The 21,112-nt window shown below is 36.9% G+C and overlaps 1 protein-coding gene and 1 long non-coding RNA gene across 3 annotated transcripts in view; one reads left to right on the top strand and one right to left on the bottom strand.

Annotated features, from left to right (window-relative positions):
- Positions 1-21,112, bottom strand: part of SLC30A9 (solute carrier family 30 member 9) — a 79,560-nt gene that overhangs the window by 32,562 nt on the left and 25,886 nt on the right. The window contains exons 4-9 of one of the 2 annotated variants that reach the window (XM_038555954.1): positions 20,389-20,488; positions 18,695-18,787; positions 18,259-18,341; positions 9,140-9,198; positions 3,636-3,703; positions 1,279-1,381 (exon numbers count right to left, since the gene is read on the bottom strand). In XM_038555954.1, the coding sequence (XP_038411882.1) occupies positions 1,279-1,381; positions 3,636-3,703; positions 9,140-9,198; positions 18,259-18,341; positions 18,695-18,787; positions 20,389-20,488 (506 nt within the window). The remainder of the gene's footprint in view (positions 1-1,278; positions 1,382-3,635; positions 3,704-9,139; positions 9,199-18,258; positions 18,342-18,694; positions 18,788-20,388; positions 20,489-21,112) is intronic. The other variant, XM_038555955.1, reaches the window with a different exon arrangement.
- The window catches only part of LOC119864102, a 28,694-nt gene continuing 17,515 nt past the window's right edge, over positions 9,934-21,112 (top strand). Inside the window, exons 1-2 of the long non-coding RNA XR_005368959.1 lie at positions 9,934-9,978; positions 20,909-20,972. This is a non-coding gene — a long non-coding RNA (uncharacterized LOC119864102). The remainder of the gene's footprint in view (positions 9,979-20,908; positions 20,973-21,112) is intronic.

Genomic DNA, 21,112 nt, shown 5'->3' with positions numbered 1-21,112 from the left:
AGTTTTGATCTGTATTTCCCTGATGAGGAGTGATGCTGAGCATCTTTTCATGTCTCTGTTGACCATCTGCATGTCTTCTTTGGAGAAATATCTGATTATGTCTTCTGCTCATTTTTCAATTGGATTATTTGTTTTAAGGGTACTGAGCTTTATCAATTCTTTATATATTTTGGAGGCTAGCCCTTTATCAGATATGTCATTTGCAAATATCTTCTCCCACTGAACGGGCTGCCTTTCTAGTTTTGTTGACTGTTTCCTTCACACTGCACAGCTTTTATTTTGATGTAGACCCAATACTTTATTTTTGCTTTTATTTCTCTTGTCTCAGGACACATATCAAGAAAAATACTGCTATGGCCGATGTCAGATAAATTATTATCTCTGCTCTCTTCCAGATTTTTATGGTTTCAGGTCTCACATTTAGGTCTTTAACACATTTTGAGTTTATTTTTGTGTACAATGTTAAGAAGGTTGTCTAGTTTCATTCTTTTGCATGTAACTGTCCAGTTTCCCCACACCATTTATGGAAGATACTGTCTTTTCCCCATTGGATATTCTTTCCTGCTCTGTCAAAGATTAGTTGACCATATCATTGTGGGCCCATTTCTGGGTTCTCTACTCTGTTCCATTGATCTACATGTCTATTTTTGTGCCAATCCCATACTGTCTTGATTAATATGGCTTTGTAATATAACTTAAGGCCTGGAATTGTGATACCACCAGCTTAGATTTTCTTTTTCCAGATTGTTTTGGCTACTCTGTGTCTTTTGTGGGTCCATACAAATTTTAGGATTGTTTGTTCTAGCTCTGTGAAAAGTGTTGGTATTTTGACAGGGATTCCATTATATCTGTAGATTGCTTTGAGTAATAAAGACATTTTAACAATATTTGTTCTTCAAATCTGTGAGCATGGAATGTCTTTGTCTTCCATTCTTGTTAAGTTCTTAAAGCATAACAATCTGCTTTAAAATACTATGATTAGGGTTTCCAAGTGTGGAGCCTGCTTGAGATACTCTCTCTCCACCTGCCCTCCTACCTACCCCACTCACCCCATTTTCTCTCTCTAAAAAAAATTATAAAAATAAAGATCTTTGATTTTAAAAATAATAAAATACTATGATCAAATTTCTATGTACTTTATCATTCAAAAATTTTTAAAAACTTTCATTTTACTCAAGCCAACTATAGGAATCGTGGTTTTTAAACAGGTCAACTTTTAGACTAAAGCCTTAAAACATTAACTTGAAAATTAGTAAGAAAAAAACCTTTACCCCTTACCTGATTACAAGTATCAGATAAAGAGTGTATAGCTTCAGAGAACATACTTGCTGAACCCGTATAAATCCAGGCAAGAAATTTAAAGAAGCAGTTTAATCCATTTCTAGAAGAGAAAGAAAACAATTTAGCATAGGTTTTGATAAAAATTTCCACCAAAAGCTTATTTGAGTATATAAGCCTCTATACTAGATTCTGTTCAAAGTAAATTAAAAAGAATATCTAGCCTTCAAGAATTTATTATATTTTAGATACCAAGAATACAAATTTGAAAAGTACAGATTATATCATTAAATAGTCAAATGAAGAAACATGATATGTGTAAACAAATTACTGAAGTGTATTCTGAGAACTGATGAGGAGAGACTGTTTTGTATTTGGACAAAATAAAGTTAGAAAGGAAATTAAGTGTCTCAGGTAGGTTAAAGAGGATTTGCACACTTGATACTGTCCAGCACACCAGTATCAAAAACCAAGACTTTAGTGAAAGTCTGTCTACTTAAGCAGGCCAGATATGAAGGTGTCAGATGCCAGAGGTAAAGACAAATCTAGACCAAACAGCCCCAGAGTCATACTAGAAGATAATAGATGCTAAAAATAAACGCAGTTAGCTCTAAGGAAGCTAGCTGTTCAGATTCCAACAGTAATGACCGATACAGTTTATCTCGGGCACTACATTTAGTCACTTACCATGTTTTATTATAATGCTATTATATAAATATCCTAATTCTCTAAATAAGGAAACTATATAACCCCCTCCAGCTACTCTTTCCCTCTTTTCCATTTCAGATAATTTCTTGAAAGAATTCTATCTCTCTTGCTGTCTCAGTTTTCCACATCTTGCACTAAGTCTTCAATCCATTTAACAATCAATGGCTTATGCCTCAGATATACCTCATTAGATTATTCTTACCAACAACTGTTTCTTGCTACTAAATTCCTGAAAACATTTTAGTATTTTTCTTAATCTTGCAGAAGCGTATGCCACTATTTTCTTAAAAGACGATCTTCCTTGGCATCCATGATATCCTTGGTTTTCTTCCTAGTTCTTGGTTTGCTCTCCTTTCTTTCCTGCTCCTTTCTCTTCCTGGGTCTACTCTGCAGGTTCCTTTCCGGCACCCATTTCACAGATGTTAGCATGCCTCAACGTTTTCTTCTGAAGGATTTTTCTTCCTCACACTTCATACACATGCTCCAGGTGGTCTTAACTACTCCTATGGCTTTAATTATCATCTATATATTAATAACTCTCAACTCTAAATCTCTAATCCCACTCTTCTTTGTGAACATCAGACCAACACGTAATATCAATGATTAAGTACCTATTATGTCCTGAGTATTATGCTAAGCAGCTTACACATATTCACACATTCTTCCAATGAAGAAAGCTTTAATTACTAACCTCACTTTAAGAATTAATGCTGTTGATCACTCCACCTGATGCCCTAGAGATCACTCAAATTAAAAAATAAACTCATCATTTCCTTTGCTGCCATCCTGCCCCTCCTTCAAGTGCTCCTCCTCTCAGTGATGACGCCATATCTATCCAATTGTCCAAACCAGAAACCTGGGCACCATTCTTGACCATACTTCTAAATGCATTTTGGACCTAAATAGGTCTTCCCATCCCTACCTTCATTATCTTAATTTAGTGCATCATCATCTCTTCTCTGCATCACTGTACATGACTTCTGTCAGTCTAGTGCCCCTCCAATCCTTAAAGATGAGAGTTATGTATTCTATCCTTGTATTTCAAGACCTTACCACAATTCGTGACAGGTCATATACATATATATACACACATATATATATATATCAGAAACAAAGATACAAACTAATCAATTATGAAATTAATACTTTAAACATCCTAAAATAGATTAGTCAGCCAAAGATAAAATAGGAATCAAGAAGACAGAAGGAAAAAGAGGCACAAATATCAATTATGTTCTTCCAAGGTAAGTGGGGAAAAACAAGAATGTAAATATTCTTCAGTAGTTAGGAACCAGGTTGGTTTAGTTACTCAAAAAATGATCTCAGCCAATTCACCATTTTAAAAAAGACTTCTATCAACTCCAATGAAAATAAAAGAATTCCAGAGAGCAACTATTCTTAGATCTTAACCACAAAAATAGACCCAGCACAAGGATGGGTATTTATCTGGACTCTTGCTTCAACACTTGACGGACAATAATTAACAAAGGCTCATTCAACTTACTTCTATAACAACATGAACTTCTAATTCTTTTTTTTTTTTTTTTTTTTTGAACTTCTAATTCTTAACCTAGATACCAAGTAATAAATTTTTACCTTCAGGGATGTACATATTAAAAATATTTTTAAAAAATTTAAATGATACTTACATGCAAATAGCAACCATCACCACTTTTCCTGGACCTTTAAAAAAAACTGATGTCGTTCTGGACCGTGGCTATAAAAACAAACACACACACAAAATCTCTAAGATTTCCCAGAAAAACAGTTTAGTGCTTATAAGTGACCCTGACACACCAGATAATATCTCCTCTATCAAATCCTAAAAACTAGATTTATTTACTTCTTTTGCTCTAGAATCTCTACTTTAAAAAGTGACAAGATTGAAACTGAGAATACATATGGGTCCTTTTCCAAAACCTTAATTGCTTTTGTTTCCTTGGAAGTAATTTCTTGCATATTGCCAGAAAAGATCTGAGTTGGTTACACAGAAACTAGGGATAAAGTGATTAAAATGTATTGAACTAAAATCAATATACTCTAAAATTTTTCCATTTCTTGAGCAACTTAACTATTTTAAACAAGGAATAACTATAGCCAAGTTTGCTTCTCTAATTTAACTCTTTACCAAAGACCTCAAGTAGTGGTTTCATTCCAAAAGAGACCAAAACAAACAAGGCAACAAATATTTTTGAGTTAAATGTAGTTTTGCCGTTCCTTTAATGTACACTTTCTGAGTTTTTTTTTTTCCTGCTCTTTCCTCTCCCTGGAATGCTATCACCATCTTCTACCACAATTTGTCCAGGTTTTATCCATTCTAGTCCATGTTAGGCCAACTGGCACTTTTCTATGTAAAACCTTCCTTGGTCTGTCAGAATAAATTCTCTGCTGCACATTTATTACCGAGCTTTACATTTCTATTAAAGCACTTCACATATTCTGCTTATGTCATTTACTCAAGAAATATTTACTGTGCAACTACTGGCACAATTCTAGTTGCTGGGACCTAACAGTAAACAAAACAAGAGTCCTGCCTTCACTGATGTCACAGTCTAGTCCAGGAAGATAGAAATGAATCTGTAAACAAATATATAACATAACAGTGAACATAATAAAATAAACAGAACGGAGAGGATCATGTATGGGGGGAGGGTGTATGTGGGAAGGGTTATTTTAGCTACAGTGGCAAAGAGGTTCAATGATGAGAAGACAGCAACCATGAAAAAATCTGGGAGAATGGTTTCAGGCAGAGTATACATGCAGCATACTTAAAGACTATGGAAAGAACTAAGACTGGTGTGTGGAAAGGACAAAATAAGGTTGGTGTGGCAAGAGCACAGAGAGCAAGGAAAATAGTAGGGGATGAGGACAGAGGAGGAGGGAGGGACCATAACCCACAGGATTTTGGAAACCATGGTAAGGAGTATAAATCTTATTCTACTGCCAAAAAGCAAGCACTATATGGTTTTAAGTAGGTATTTGGGATAATCTAATTTAGATTTTCCAAGATATAGTTAAAATGTAGAGAATAAATTATGGTGACAAAAGCAGAGGTGGAAAGAACAATTAGGAAGGTACTGCAGATAAAGGATGGTGATGGTTTAGACTAAGGTTTCCATAAGAGAACAGTGAGCAGCAGTTGCACTAGGTATCTATTTTAGGGAAATTGCCAGTTGGACCTACTAATAGCATTTAAATATAAAAGGGTCTATAATGAATCAGCAGAGTTTCTTGCAGAAGAGATGAAGAAAGAGGAGGTGTTAATGAAGTACAAAGAAACCCAGGAGAAAGACTGTCTTGGACTCCTAGAGAACAAGGCATTGTAAGGAAACTTGCTACTCCAAGAACACTTGCTACAGGTGGTGGGCACATGACTACTTCTACCTCAAATCTCCATGAGAAGAGAATTCCCCCTCCCCCATACCAGTGGCCTTCCCTCCTCCCCAGTGGCCCTCTAGATTTGGGAGAGAATGCTGGGCATGCTTATTAGCTCCCTCCTTTATGTTGGGAGTTGGTACACATTGTCACATGTTCTTTCATGGCTCCATAATTGGTCAAAACAGGTAGAGCGGTCTATAAGTCACTGGGTACATCTAAATAAGAAGATTCTTTAAGATCTAATGTATTGAATTAGAATTCTGAGAAACAGATGAAGAAAACAAATAAGGAGTAAACTGTGAGGTGGTTACCAGGGCTGTGCCATGTGAGAGTTAGTTCTTGGCTAAGTCCCCACACTTCTGGCAGTTTTGTCCCCTTCTGGCAGTTTTGTCCCCTTGCATTCAGGCTAAAAGGCCCCGAAGAAGGGGAAACAGCCCTTACTGAAGGTGCAGGTCCTGTAAGACAGGCTGCTGTAGACTCCACGTGAATTCTATAGCTACACTCCAGCTGGGTACTGCCAAGAAAGCTGAGGTGAGATTCTCTATCAGGCATTAGGAAAGAACAATGCCTATTTAAATTTTTTCTCACATTTATAGTGTTTTGCAGTCAGGTCTACAGACCAGGATTTTAAACAGTACCTCCTACTTTCTCTGAACAACAGAACACAAGAGGGAGCTTCTAGATTTTAAGCATTAAGGCCAGCTCCTGACAAACTGTGCAATTACATGCCCCCAAATTCTGCTTTAAACTGCCTCCAGAGCTGAGACAAGGAATGAGGCAGGAAGAAACCTTATCAATAGATTTCAACTTGAACTGATATGCAAACTATAAACTATGACCATGGCTCTAGATTTCTGAGTTCTATTGTTTATTGATAAATAAAAAACTGAGTATGTCTGTTTTATTATAATAGAGAATTGCTGCATGCATCATTTGGCTGAAGAGAGAAAAACAAGAAAAATTATTTTAGGAATCATTAAAAAAATGCAGAGAGAAGTGAAAAGATGCTGTTTAAAAGTGGAAGATGGGCAGCCCAGGTGGCTCAGCGGTTTAGTGCAGCCTTCAGCCCAGGGCCTGATCCTGGAGACCCGGGATCGTGTCCCACATCAGGCTCCCTGCATGGAGCCTGCTTCTCTCTCTGCCTCTCTCTCTCTCTTTCTCTCATGAATAAATAAAGTCTTTTAAAAAAATAAAAATAAAAAAATAAAAGTGGAAGATGACTTATTTCACTCAGCATAATACCCTCTAGTTCCAACCACGTCGAAGCAAATGGTGTGTATTTGTCATTGCTAATGGCTGAGTAATATTCCATTGTATACATAGACCACATCTTCTTTATCAATAAGTCAATCGGAGAAGGACAAACATTATATGGTCTCATTCATTTGGGGAATATAAAAATAGTGAAAGGGAATAGGGGAAAGGAGAAAAAATGAGTGGGAAATATCAGAAAGGGAGACAGAACATGAGAGACACCCAACTCTGGGAAACGAGCAAGGAAAAGGTGGTAGAAAGGGAGGTGGGTGGGGGTGGGGGTGACTGGGTGACGGGCACTGAGGGAGGCACTTGATGGGATGAGCACTGGGTGTTATGCTATATGCTGGCAGATTGAACTCCAATAAACAAAAATAAGATTTAATTTTTTTTAAAAAGTGGAAGATGAAAAGTATTTCTTTTTACATGGGTAGCTCAGTTGGTTGGGTATCTGCCTTCTGCTCAGGTCATAATCCCAGGGTCCAGGGTCATGAGATCATGCCCCACATTAGCTCCCTGCTCAGCCAGGAGGCCTGCTTCTCCCTCCTCTCTTCTCTGCTGCTCCACCTGCCATGCTCTCTCTCTCTCATAAATAAATAAGTTATTAAAAAACAAACAAACAAACATAAATTCCAAGGATCCCTGGGTGGTGTAGCGGTTTGGCGCCTGCCTTTGGCCCAGGGCGCGATCCTGGAGACCCGGGATCGAATCCCACATCGGGCTCCGGGTGCATGGAGCCTGCTTCTCCCTCTGCCTGTGTCTCTGTCTCTCTGTCTCTCTGTCTCTCTCTCTCCCTGTGACTATCATAAATAAATAAAAATTAAAAAAAAAACATAAATTCCATAACAAAAGCAATTGGAACAAAGAGGAACAGATCTTCCCAGGAGGCAGGTCTCACCAGCCTAAGCTATTCCACAGCAAAGGCAGTGGCAGCAGCTGCCAGGGCACAGAAGTGAGAAGGCTGGCTCATGCGGTATATGAAGATTCCACCAACGGGATGCAAGAAACACAAAACCCAAAGGGAAATGGAAATTAAGGAGTTTTGAATATAATGAATTGAAAAGAACTAGAGTTGTCATCACTGACAAATTTTGCCAAAAGGGAACAATGTCTCAAATGTAACTTAGAAAAAAAGGAGACAATTTGCACAGTTAGCCTTTTCTCCAGATAGGACTTCTGGAGATATTCACTTCTTGACAGGAAATACCTCCCAACTAGGTTTAAATGCAAACATTAAATCTGGACATGACTACTTGTTATTTTGGAAGTATTGGTGACTTTGATAAGACCCATTTCAGTGGAATGGTGGAGATGAAAGGCCAAATGAAGACGACTCAGAAAAGAATAAGCCAGGGCCGCGCTTGGGTGGTTCAGTGGGTGAGTATCTACATTCAGCTCAGGGCATGACCCTGGGGTCCTGGGATCGAATCCCACATTGGGCTCCCTGTGGGGAGCCTGCTTCTTCCTCTGCCTGTGTCTCTGCCTCTCTCTGTCTCTCATGAATAAATAAATAAAATCTTATTAAAGAAAAAAAAGAATAAGACATAGGATAATGAAGGTAAACTTTCTATACTGGTCCCAATATTAATTTCCTTCTAATAGGAAGTATTGTGGCACACAAGTTTAGACAAGTTAAGTAAATCTTAGTAAACCTGGTGAAGAAAAGCAAAGTACTTTATTCAATTACGTCTATTTTTTTCAGTGAGCGATGAAGCAAGGTCATCAGCAGAACACTAAGGCTTTAGGAAGTTTGAGAAGATAGGAAATACAGGCAACAGCTATCTCACAGAGAGACTGAATGTACTATGGAAGTTCAGTAAGACTCAACTAATACTGTGTCCACTGACTTTTATGTATAATAGGAAAGAACAATCAGAATGGCTATGTAATTTTCTCCTCCAAGAGCTAAACTTTTTGGTTACAAGCAGAGAAGTGGCATTTTGAATATTTAATCAGGATTAGAAGTAGGAGAGAGGACACAGGAAATTAAAAGCACATATGAGAGAGTTTTGCTAAAATCATAATAAAGTCTTCTCCTTTACCTATATACTTATGGTTTATAACACTGTTGTGAATTTTGCTAAAATCATAATAAAGTCTTTCCTTTACCTATATACTTATGGTTTATAACACTGTTGTGAATTTTTTTTTTATTTTTAAAAAATTTTTATTTATTGATGAGACAGACAGAGAGAGAGAGAGAGAGAGAGGCAGAGACAGGGAGAGGGAGAAGCAGGCTCCATGCAGGGAGCCCAATGTGGGACTCGATCCCGGGACTCCAGAATCACGCCCTGGGCCAAAGGCAGGCACTTAACCGCTGAGCCACCCAGGGATCCCCTGTTTTGAATTTAAAGAGAGCTTATATCCCAGTTTTTTTAATTTCAAGAAAACCACACAGAGACAGACTATATAATTCAGTAAATTACAGTGTGCTCAAGAAAATCTTGACTTGTGATCAGACATGTTAAAATTTCATTATGCAAAATATGCATATATAACATTATTAGAAAGATAATCTTACCTTGGTGTTTCCGAGGAAGTCTCTATATTCTCTTAATATTTTTTGGTTTCTAAATAGCCCTTTATAAGAAAAGAATTACAAAATACATTTTAGCTCATACATATTCTTATCGGTCACATTTTAGGTCAACACAATTATTCTCTTTACGAGTATATTAAATATGTTCTGCTGGCTATCAGCAAAAACATCAATTATAAAAACTCTAGATCTGCAATGCAAATAAAAATGAGCAAAGGACCCGAACAGACCTTTCTCCAAAGAAGATATACAAATGGTCAACAAGCTCATTAAAGGATGCTCATTATCACACTCATCATCAGAAAATTGTAAATCAAAACTACAATGAGGTATCACCTCACACCTATCAGAATATCCATTGTCCAAAAACCAAACCAAAGGAAACCAAGAAAACAAATATTGGCAAGGAAATGGAGAAACTGAAAACCTTTTGCAAGCTGGTGGGACTGTAAAATGGTGCAACCATGATGGAGGGTTCCTCAAAAAATTAACAACTACTGTATAATCTAGCAACCCCACTTCAACAAGTATTTACATACCCATATTCAGAGTACCACTACTCAGAAGAGCCAAAAAATGAAAGCAATCAACATGTTCATGGACAGACAAACGGCTACATACAAACGGTATATACATACAATGAAATATTCAGAATTTAAAAAGAAGAAAATCCTGGCACACAGATGATCCTTGAGGACATTAAGTAGGTGATATAACTCGGTCAGAAAGACAAATATTGTAGGATTCTATTTATATGAGGTATCTATAGCAGTCAAATTCATAGAAGCAGAAAGCAGAATAATGGTTACCAAGGGCTACAGGTAGGGGAAAGGAGAGCTGTTCATTAACAGTTTCGGTTTTACATGATGAAAGAGTTCTGGGGGAAAAAATTCTAAGTATTCATTTCATAACAATGTAAAGATACAGAACACTTCTGTTAAAATGATAAATTCTGTTGTGTTTTTTAACACAGGGGGAAAAAAAGGTAAAAGAGGAAACAACCTATAGGGGAATGACTGAGTAAACTATGATGTATCCCCAAAAATGGAGTATTATAAAAGGAATGAAGAAATGTCTCCATTTACTGCCAAAGAATGGTCCTCGGGACTCAATGTCAAATAAAAAAAGCAAGGACAGAAAGTATACATTATTAATGAAAGGGGGCAGAAGGGGGAATAATACCTATTTCATATGGGTTTTTTTTTTTTTTTTTAATTTATGATAGTCACACATGGAGAGAGAGAGAGAGAGAGAGAGAGAGCGGCAGAGACACAGGCAGAGGGAGAAGCAGGCTCCATGCACCGGGAGCCCGACGTGGGATTCGATCCCGGGTCTCCAGGATCGCGCCCTGGGCCAAAGGCAGGCGCCAAACCGCTGCGCCACCCAGGGATCCCCATAATATGTTTTTTAATGGAAAAAATTAACTCCAAAACTAATTTTTCAAATGGTTACCCACCCGGGAGGGAGGAATAGGGTAGAAAGGATAAGGATGGAAACTAAATTTCTCTGAAGGTTTTGTCTGGTAGATTTGACTTTGGAATCACGTAAATGTTTTATAAAATTACCAAATAAAAATCAAAATTATTTCTAAAACTCAAAAGCAAAATGAACCAAAAGAACCTAATTTTACATCTATTTGATGGTTTATCCAGACAAATTTCAAGTGAATTTAAAACACAGACACATAACTATACATCCCTAGTGGAATATATACTAACAAAAAGAAAAGTCAAGAAATCTTAAATCATCCTGATGGCTATATTGGTATTACTATTTTGAAACTACACTGTATCCTTTCTTTATGTGTGCATACATACACATAAGAATAAAACAAAAATGTAATTTATTATATTACTGGATTAAGATTTTCAGTGTAAGAAAAGAGATACAAAACACAACAACAACAACAAAAAAAAAACATTAAGTTTTTCAGAATAACCTATGTATCTTCTCTCTTAAGGAAAAGTATTTCCTATTTCTGTCCATTGGAAAGACCTTAAAAATACATCAGCCTTTTAAAAATGAGTACCTCTGAGGTGCCTGGGTGGCTCAGTCGACTGGGCTTCCAACTCTTAATTTTGGCTCAGGTCAGGATCCTGGAGTCATGAGACTGAGCCCTGCATCAGGCTCCACACTAGACATGAAGGCCTGCTTGGGATTCTTAATCTTCCTCTCCTTTTGCCCTTCCATACCTCTCTCCCCCCAAAAAACAAAACAAACAAAAAATGAGTGCCCCTAATGCCCTGAGTACAGTGTTTCAATTTTAATTCCCACTAAAAAGAAATGGAGTTCCTTTCAGAGATGAGTAATGCTCAGCCTGAGGCAGGACATGTACAAAATAAACCCGAAGCACGTTACTGTACCTAACAGCAAGGATGCTACAATATTAGGTATATTGAGGTGCAACCAACTTGAGGTGCTTCTATTGGCCAAAAATGGGACAATCTGAGCACCTCTACTTTGCTTACTTTGTTCTTTCCTTCTTAGCATGTCTCCTCCATCCTTTCCCTTCTCCTGGATCTCCTTCCTATCCCACTGCTCCCAGTCTTGATACTAAATGATTCTGAACTCCCATGCTCTCCAGAAACTCTCTGCTTCTTTTCCTCTTATATTACTGATCTTAATTGTCTCTCAATTTCCATCTAGAAATTTCACCAACTCATCAAGGGAAGGTTAATACTATCACCTTTAAGCTTTGGTCCTGTACAGAATTTAGAAATACAATTAAAGAATTCAGATTCTCCTAAATAAAGGGTGACTGTCAAAGAAAAACGTGGACATTGTTCTCAGATACTAACACCTCTACCTCAATTTTAATCCTGCCACATTATCAGATCCCCAAAGTAATCAGAAATATAAGTGCAGTGCAAGCATCTAATTCCCCAATGCAATCTGCCCTATTGGAACAACAGTTGATCATATCCTGTATTAGCATCTCTATTACCTAAAAGAACCCAATGGAAGCCTTTAACTGAATAGTGATACCAAAATTCCAAAGCTCCCTGACCCCAATATATATTTCTTTTACCGAAATTATTTCACTTCTGTGGATTTAATTGCAGCTCTCTTCAACATATCTGTAAATATAATCCATAACTGTTTGCTTCTTCTGAGAAGCCAAAAACCCATAGATACTAGGATTCACTAATTCTCCTTATTACTTTTCAAAATGCTAAACTAATGATTTAAAGGGATTATATTCTGCAAAAAACTATACTTGCTCAACATGCTGATAACTTAATATTATATATTGTAGGCCTATGAGAACCTCAAATATATTTCTTATTCCTCCTGGCTAGATTAGTCAGAAAGAGACAAAATGTTATTTTGTCAAGACAAGGAATAACCAATCAGCAGAAGGTCACTGATTTTCTTTACCTGAATTCAAACTATCCAAAATCACCCTAGATCTTCAACCAAGGTGCAGCTGAGAGGATATGAGGACTGGCTGACAGATAACTGCAGGCAGGAGTTAGTGAATGTTCTAAAACAGTTAACTATCACTATCATAGGAACTAACTAAAACACCTGTTTTTTTAGAAACATATACTGAAATATTTATAGATGAATGATAGAATACTGGGACTGGTTTCAAAGCAATTTAAAAGAGTGAGGGGGGATCCCTGGGTGGCGCAGCAGTTTGGCGCCTGCCTTTGGCCCAGGGCGCGATCCTGGAGACCCGGGATCGAATCCCACGTCGGGCTCCCGGTGCATGGAGCCTGCTTCTCCTTCTGCCTGTCTCTGCCTCTCTCTCTGTGTGACTATCATAAATCTCTGTGTGACTATCATAAATCTCTGTGTGACTATCATAAATAAAAAAAAAAAAAAAAAAAAGAGTGAGGGTCAGTAAGGGAGATAAAGATAAAACACGGTTGGCCATGTATTGATAATTGTAAAGCTGAGTGATGGATTCTTGAGGAGTTGTTATACTATCCTCTGTACATCTATGTTTGAAATCTCCCACTGATGGGAAATGAAACAAAATGTGAAGAAGGAACATAGAAAAATATTAAGAACAAAAACCCACAACAAAGTAGGGATGGAGGGAACATATCTCAACATCATAAAAGTCATGTATGAAAGACCCACAGCTGGGCAGCCCCGGTGGCGCAGCGGTTTAGCGCCACCTGTAGCCCAGGGCGTGATCCTGGAGACCGTGGATCGAGTCCCACATCAGGCTCTCTGTATGGTGCCTGCTCCTCCCTCTGCCTGTGTCTCTGCCTCTCTCTCTCTCTCTCTGTCTCTATGAATAAATAAATAAAATCTTTAAAAAAAAAAAAAAAAAGACAGACCCACAGCTAATATTATCCTCATTGGGGAAAAACTGAGCACTTTCCTGCTAAGGGTCAGGAACAAGACATGGATGTCCACTCTCATCACTGTTAAGCAAAGTACCGGAAGTTCTAACCTCAGCAATCAGACAACAAAAAAATAAAAGGCATCCTGAAGTGCCTGAGTGGCTCAGACAGTTAAGCATCCAACTCTTGATTTTGGCTCTGGTCATGACCCCAGGGTTGTGATACTGAGCCCCGCATCAGGCTCTATGCTGGTTGTGGAGCCTGCTTAAGATTGAATTCTCTCTCTCTCTCTCTCTCTCTCAACCCCCCCCCCCCCCGCCCTACTCTCTCTCTCACTAGGAAAAAATGATATAAAAGGCACCCAAATTGGCAAGGAAGAAGTAAAAATTTCACAATTTCACAGATAACATGATACTCTACATTGAATACCAAAAGACTTCACCAAAATATTGCTAGAATGGAGACTCAGCAAAGTCACAGTATACAAAATCAACGTATAGAAATCTGTTGCATTTCTATATACCAAAAATGAAGCAGAAGAAAGAGAAATCTAGGAATCAAGTCCATTTACAATTGCACCAAAAACAGTAAGATACCTAGGAACAAACCTATAACCAAGAGGTAAAGATCTGCACTCTGGAAACTACAGAATACTTACGAAAGAAACTGAAGAGGACCCAGAGAAATGGAAAAACATTCCATGCTCATGGGTTGGAAGAATAATCATCATTAAAATGTCTACACTACCCAAATCAATCTACAGATTTAATGCAATCCCTATCAAAATATACCAACATTTTTCACAATGCTAGAACAAATAATCCTAAAATTTATATGGACCCACAAAAGACCCAGAATAGCCAAAGCAATCTTGAAAAAACAGAAGCAAAGCTAGAGTAATCATGATTCCAGACTATATTAGAAAGCTGTAGTCATGAAGACAGTGTGGTTGGTACTCGCACAAAAATAAACACATAGATCAAAGGAACAGAATATAGAGAACCCAGAAATGGGCCCACAATATGGTCAACTTATCTTTGACAGAGCAGGAAAGAATATCAATGGAAACAAGACACTCTCTTCAACAAACGATCTTGCGAAACCTGGACAGCAACATGCAGAATGAAACTGGAGCATTTTCTTACACCATGCACAAAAATAATTCAAAATGGATGAAAAGACCTAAATGTGAGGCAGGAAACCAGCAAAATCTGCCAGGACACCTGCACCCCAAAGTTCACAGCAGCAGTGTCTATAATAGCCAAACTGTGGAAGGAGCCTCGATGTCCTTCAACAGATTATGGATAAAGATGTGGTCTATATACACGATGGAGTATTAGCCATCAGAAAGGACGAATACCCACCATTTGCTTTGACGTGACTGGAACTGGAGGGTATTATGCTGAGTGAATCAGAGAAGGACAAACATCATATGGTTTCACTCATATGGGGAAAATAAGAAACAGTGAGAGGGATTATAAGGGAAGGAGGGGAACTGAGTGGGAAAAATTAGAGAGGGAGACAACCAAGAGAGGCTCCTAACTCTGGGAAACAAACAAAGGGTTGTGGAAGTGGGGGTGGGTGGGGGATGGGGTAACGGGGTGTTATACTATATGTTGGTAAATCAAACTTCAATAAAGACAAATGAAAAAAAAAACAAAAGGAAACCATCAAAATCCTAGAGAAGAACACAGGCAGCAATTTCTTTGACCTCAACCACAGCAACTTCTTACTAGACACATCTCCAGAGGCAAGGGAAACGAAAGCAAAAGTGAACTACTGGGTCTTCTTCAACAAAACTAAGAGTCAGCCTATGGAATGGGAGAAGATATTTGCAAATGACGAATCTAATAAAGGGTTAGTACCCCAAATCTATAAAGAATTTATCAAACTCAATACCCCACAAAAACAATCCAGTTAAAAAGTGGGCAGAAAGCATGAACAGACTTTTCAAAGAAGACATCGCGATGGCCAACAGACACATGAAAAGATGCTCCACATCACTCATCATCAGGCAAATACAAATCAAAACCACCACGAGATACTACCTCATGCTGTCAGGACGGCTAAAACTAACAATCCAGGAAACAAAAGATGGTAAGGATACAGAGAGAGGGAAACCCTCTTGTACTGTAGGTAGGAATGCAAACTGGTGCAGCCACTCTGTAAAAACAGTGTAGAGGTTCCTCAGAAAGTTAAAAATAGAGCTACCCTATGGCTCAGCAGTTACACTTCTAGGTATTCACCCAAAGGATACAAAAATACTGATTTGAAGAGGCACATGCACCCCGAAGTTTACAGCATCACTATTAACAATAGCCGAATTATGGAACGACCCCAAATGTCCACTGACTGATGAATGAATGAAGAAAAAGTGGTGTATATATACAATGGAATATTATTCAACCATCAAAAAGAATGAAATCCTGCCATCTGCAACAACGTAGAGAGAGCTAGAGAGTATTATGCTAAACAAAATAAGTCAGAGAAAAAGAAGTATGATTTCACTCAAAGTGGAATTTAAGAAACAAAACAGATGAACAGGGCAGCCCAGGTGGGCAGCCCGGGTGGCTCAGTGGTTTAGCACTGCCTTCAGCCCAGGGTGTGATCCTGGAGACCTGGGATCGAGTCTCACGTCTGGCTCCTTGCATGGAGCGTGCTTCTGTCTCTGCCTGTGTCTCTGCCTTTCTCTCTCACTCTCTCTCTCTCATGAATAAATAAATAAAATCTAAAAAAAAAAAAAAAAAAAAAAAAAAAGATGAACATAGGGGAAAGGAATACAAAAACAAAAAGAAAAGGAAGCAAACTGTAAGAGACTCTTAACTACAGAGAACAAATTAAGAGTTGATGGAAGAGACGTGGACAAAGGATGGGCTAAATGGGTGATGGGTATTAAGGAGGGCAATTGTTGGGATGAACTCTGGGTGTCAAATGTAAGTGGTAAGTCATTAAATTCTACTCCTGAAACCAATATTACACTATATGTTAACTAACTAGAATTTAAGTAAAAACTTGAAACAAAAATAAATAATATTTTAAAAATAAATGAAAAGTAGGTAACTCAAAAAAAATGTTCAGAACATACAAAATTAAGATCCACCAAAAACTCATGAAAATCAATTATAAGGCACACGATTTAATAGGAGTCTATAAAAATTATCACAGAAGAATTAAGAAAAGATATTAAAAGATAACCAACCTCAGTAGTCATCACAGAAACTCAAAATTAAAGGTACCATCTGTTGCCCATCAAAAACACAAGAAAGTTAAAATGATGGTAATATCCAGCATTTTCAAGGGTATGAGAAAATAGTTACCTTCACACACCGTAAGTGTAAATGTGAACTGGTACCACATTCCTTCAGAGATTATTCTATCAAATCTTAAAATGCCCATGTCCTTTGACTCTGAAATACTATTAACATTTTATCCCATATATTTGCAATAAGAGTATTATATTATTATATATTTAAGAAATAGGACATTCACTAATGAGTTCCATGCAATGGAATATTATGCAGCTGTTAAAAGGAATGAGAGAGGCAGATTTCTATATGTAGACAAAGAAAGATGTTTATGGTTACACTGGTAAATATAAAAAACAAGATGCAAAACAATATGTATTGTGTCACCCAATTTACATTTAAGTGAAAACATGTATGTATATAGATTTGAAAATTCATCAGAAATATTCTGGATAGATATATACCAACTGCCACCAACAGTCATCTATGGAAAGTAAAATGACATGGTAAGTAGAGGTATTAAAAGGAGACCTTTTGTTCTTTATATTTTTGTATTCTTTTTTAAATCACAAGTGTGCATCACTTTTGTCATGAATACACACATATATATATAAATCAAAGAATTATCTAAATATATTTCACATAATCCTGAATAATTAATTCTATAAAGATGGCTCTGTCACTCAATTATTGGACTGTTTAATGCCCTGAGAGTCTTATTTGCACCTAAATCTCAGGCATCAAGCACAGTATCTGGTTCACCATAAATGTTTGATAACTAACTGCTCAATGAATGAATTAAAGTAGAAATGGTGGGGGGGAGGGGTGCCTGAGTGGCTCTGTCAGTTAAGCATCCAACTTTTGGTTTTAGTTCAGACCATGATCTTATGAGTTATGAGATCCAGCCTGGCATCAGGTTCTATGCCCAGCGGGGAGTTTACTTCTCTCGCTCTCCCCTTCCCTCTGCCACTCCCCCACTCATGTGACTCTCTCTCTGGAATAAATAAATAAATCTTAAAAAAAAAAAAAAAAAAAAAAAGAAAGAAAAGTAAGGTAGAAATGGGGAAACTAAATTAACAGACTTTCCTGTAAGAAAGCACTACCACTTTTAGGACATATAATCTTCAAATCACCAACTAGCTTTGGTTCTTCTCATCATCTTTAATGGAAAAAAACAAAAAGCAGATACTGTTTAAAAAGAAACTGAATCCCAAAGTGGAAATTGGTATTTACTAGGACCAAAACAGTCAAAGCCAAGAGGCATGCAACTACCAGGAAGTGCAATTATTAAAGGCCCAAGTTTTACCTACAAGTTACATTTCAATTAACTCCATTTTAAAGTGAATATACTTGGGACACCTGGATGGACTCAGCGGTTGAGCATCTGCCTTCAGCTAAGGGGGTGATCTCATGGTCCTCGGATCGAGTCCCACATTGGGCTCCCTGCATGAAGCCTGCTTCTCCCTCTGCGTATGTCTCTGCCTGCCTCTCTCTCTCGTGAATAAATAAATAAAATCTTAAAAATAAATAAATAAATAAATAAAGTGAATATACTTACTTTCTCTGTATTCTATTTCTGCTTCCTTACGCAGTTTTTTCTCTCTGGCAAGAGCTTCAGGACTTCCCCAAACTTCCAAAGATCTGTGCGCGCGCACACACACACACACACGGCCATCAATAATGAACAATTTTAATGACTTTATTGTAATGATATTTAAATTGAGATGAACTATAACTATATGAGAATCTTACAACAAAACATAAGGTCCTTTAGGAAAAATGTAAAGCACTTAAGAAATTTTTCTGAATTAAATCTGAACAGTAAGTAAATTCAACAGTAAATTGTCATATAAATTACCACGTACTTTTAGTTAACTAGTACATACTCTTCTTTTAAAGTGTAACATTTAAAAACCTTTGAGTCTATCTAAAATGGGTTTTTATTAATCCAAAATTTGGCTTGTGTATTTGGTTTAAAAGAAATATGTTCTTACTTTGCCTCCACATCTGATCTCAAGTATACAGTAAAGGACTCGGTATCTTCATGAGGACTTCGTCGTCTGATTTTGCGAAGTTGTTCTAGATCACTGAAGAAAGAAACATGCTAAATTTATTCAGATACAATTCATATACTTTTTGTTATTAGAAAGATTACTAGGGGCAGATAAAAGCCACTACCTAGATCCTGATCTTTAAAGACTACAAAGATCAACTTAAAGCCTTGAAAAATTAAGATGGCATTTTGTACACAAAAATCGGTGTAGAGACAGTGAAAAATTAACAATTATTCTTGATACTAACTATAGATGCCTTAACATAATATGCAGAGATTCAACTCCTTCACTGGTGTTTATATTTTATCTGCTATGGACACCCCACTGCCACATCTGACATATGGGAAAAAAAAAGGAAAGTGGAAAAAACATCAGAGTATCATCCTCTATTTAAGAATTTAAATTTAGGGTACCTGGGTGTCCCAGGTAATTAAGCATCTGCTTTCAGTTTGAGTCATGGTCCCAGGGTCCTGGGATCAAGTCCTGCACTGGGATCCCTACTCAGTGTGGAGTCTGCTGCTCTCTCTACCTTTTCCCTCCTGCTCATGATCTCTCTCTGTCTCTCTCTCTCTCTCTCTCTCTCTCTCAAATAAATAAACAAAATAAAATTTAGAATTTATAATCCTACTTGTTTATATCCAGGTTAATACTAAGTGGTAATACTAAAATTATGGAGATTACTTAAAAATAAAATCTTTAAAATACATAAATCAACCACTATCACATATTTATAAAAAGTTTGGGCAGCAAGGTATCAAAGGTACATATTCAGGAAATGAGCTCGGTCATCACTGACATCTTTACTATGGCCTACAGGGTGGAGGCCTACAATGTGGAGACAGCAATATCTAATCTACTTAATTCACAAAATTTTTGTGAGAACTAAATGAAGCACTTCATGTGAAACAAGCATTTTTTATATCAATGTTACAACTGGTTGTTGTTTTAATAGTTACATAACTTATAAAACTGATTATAAGAACTCTTATTTCTTGATAATATACCATAGAAGATGTGACCAGGAAGGAAGAAGGGGGGAAAAAAGGCTAAATCTGATGTCTAAGTTGCCAAGAAATCTTCCATGTAATACGGCTTTCGTAGGTGAACACACAAAGGAGGGTGAAATTTTTAAATCTGTGACAAATATCTCAACAAATCTCTATGATTACAAGAAATTTAATAACAAAAAGATATTAGAAAATAAAGATAACTTATGCTCAACAGAAACCACAGTTGGGCTGTGAACATAAATAACTAAATTACTCAACTCTGCTAGCCAAATAAACCCAAAACTTTAAAAAGGTAAACATACAAATACACAAATATCTCATTGATAACTCTGCTACATATTAACATGATAATAAAACTCCTACTAAAGTTCTTGTACGATACAGAGGTTTTGAAGAACATGTTTTGAGTTTAAGATACCACAAAAGGCTGGGATTGTTCACACTGAGGCAGAATTCCGTTTAGAAAGCTAAAAATTTTAACATTTTTAAACTGAATAGTTCTTCAATTTAGGAAGGAGTCCTTGGAAAGTTTCCATGTGGAGGTAGCAAGTAACACATAAAAAGAAATTAATGGTTAGATTAGATAGAGCTACCACATTAGAAATTTAAAAAAAAATGCTATACCTGGATTTAAGGCAGAACTCATTTATTGCTCTGACTCCAGTGATGAAATTATTCTGAGTGTACTTTGGTCCATATTCCCTCTTCTTAAGGACTGCTTTGACTAAATTAAAGAATATACAGAAACATAATAAATTTGCACACTGGAAAACACATTAGAAGATGAACATATATGCTGACGCTTAAGTGAGCTAATGAATTTCACTAATGAATTTCACAAAAAAATTGTTTTTCCTGATGCACTGAATGGTATCAGAAGAAAGTCTCCCAAGACCAGAACATGACAAAATTCCATTTGTAGACATCTAGATCGTATCTCCATAGTCATCTGTAACCGATGCCAAAATGTTAATCTTCTGTCTAATGGATATCCTGCATAGGTATTCCTGATCTGTTTACATTGTACTAGTACAATTTAAATTGTCTAGGGTCTAAAAAATAATAATAAATTGTCTTAGGGTCTAAATGAAAATGAAGTTTCAATAAAAAATTATATGCTTGTTCAATGTTTTTCAAACTACAGGGTGAAACCAGCATTTGATAAAAAATGAAAATAGAAAGTGGTCAAAGAGTACCCCATACAATGAGTAAGTACTTTTTGTGAAGACTTCTGTTTCGGTTACATACAATAATCTCTTTATATAGTAGATCATTAATATTTCTTATGTGAGTTGCAGTCAAAAAAGCCTAAAAGCTGCTGGACTACTTCACATAGTCCATAAGAAAG

Source organism: Canis lupus, chromosome 13 (assembly GCF_011100685.1).
Source record: "Canis lupus familiaris isolate Mischka breed German Shepherd chromosome 13, alternate assembly UU_Cfam_GSD_1.0, whole genome shotgun sequence".
NCBI lineage: Eukaryota > Metazoa > Chordata > Mammalia > Carnivora > Canidae > Canis > Canis lupus.
The sequence above is the reverse complement of the archived record's forward strand: the minus strand, read 5'-3'. Positions and strand labels throughout refer to the sequence as shown.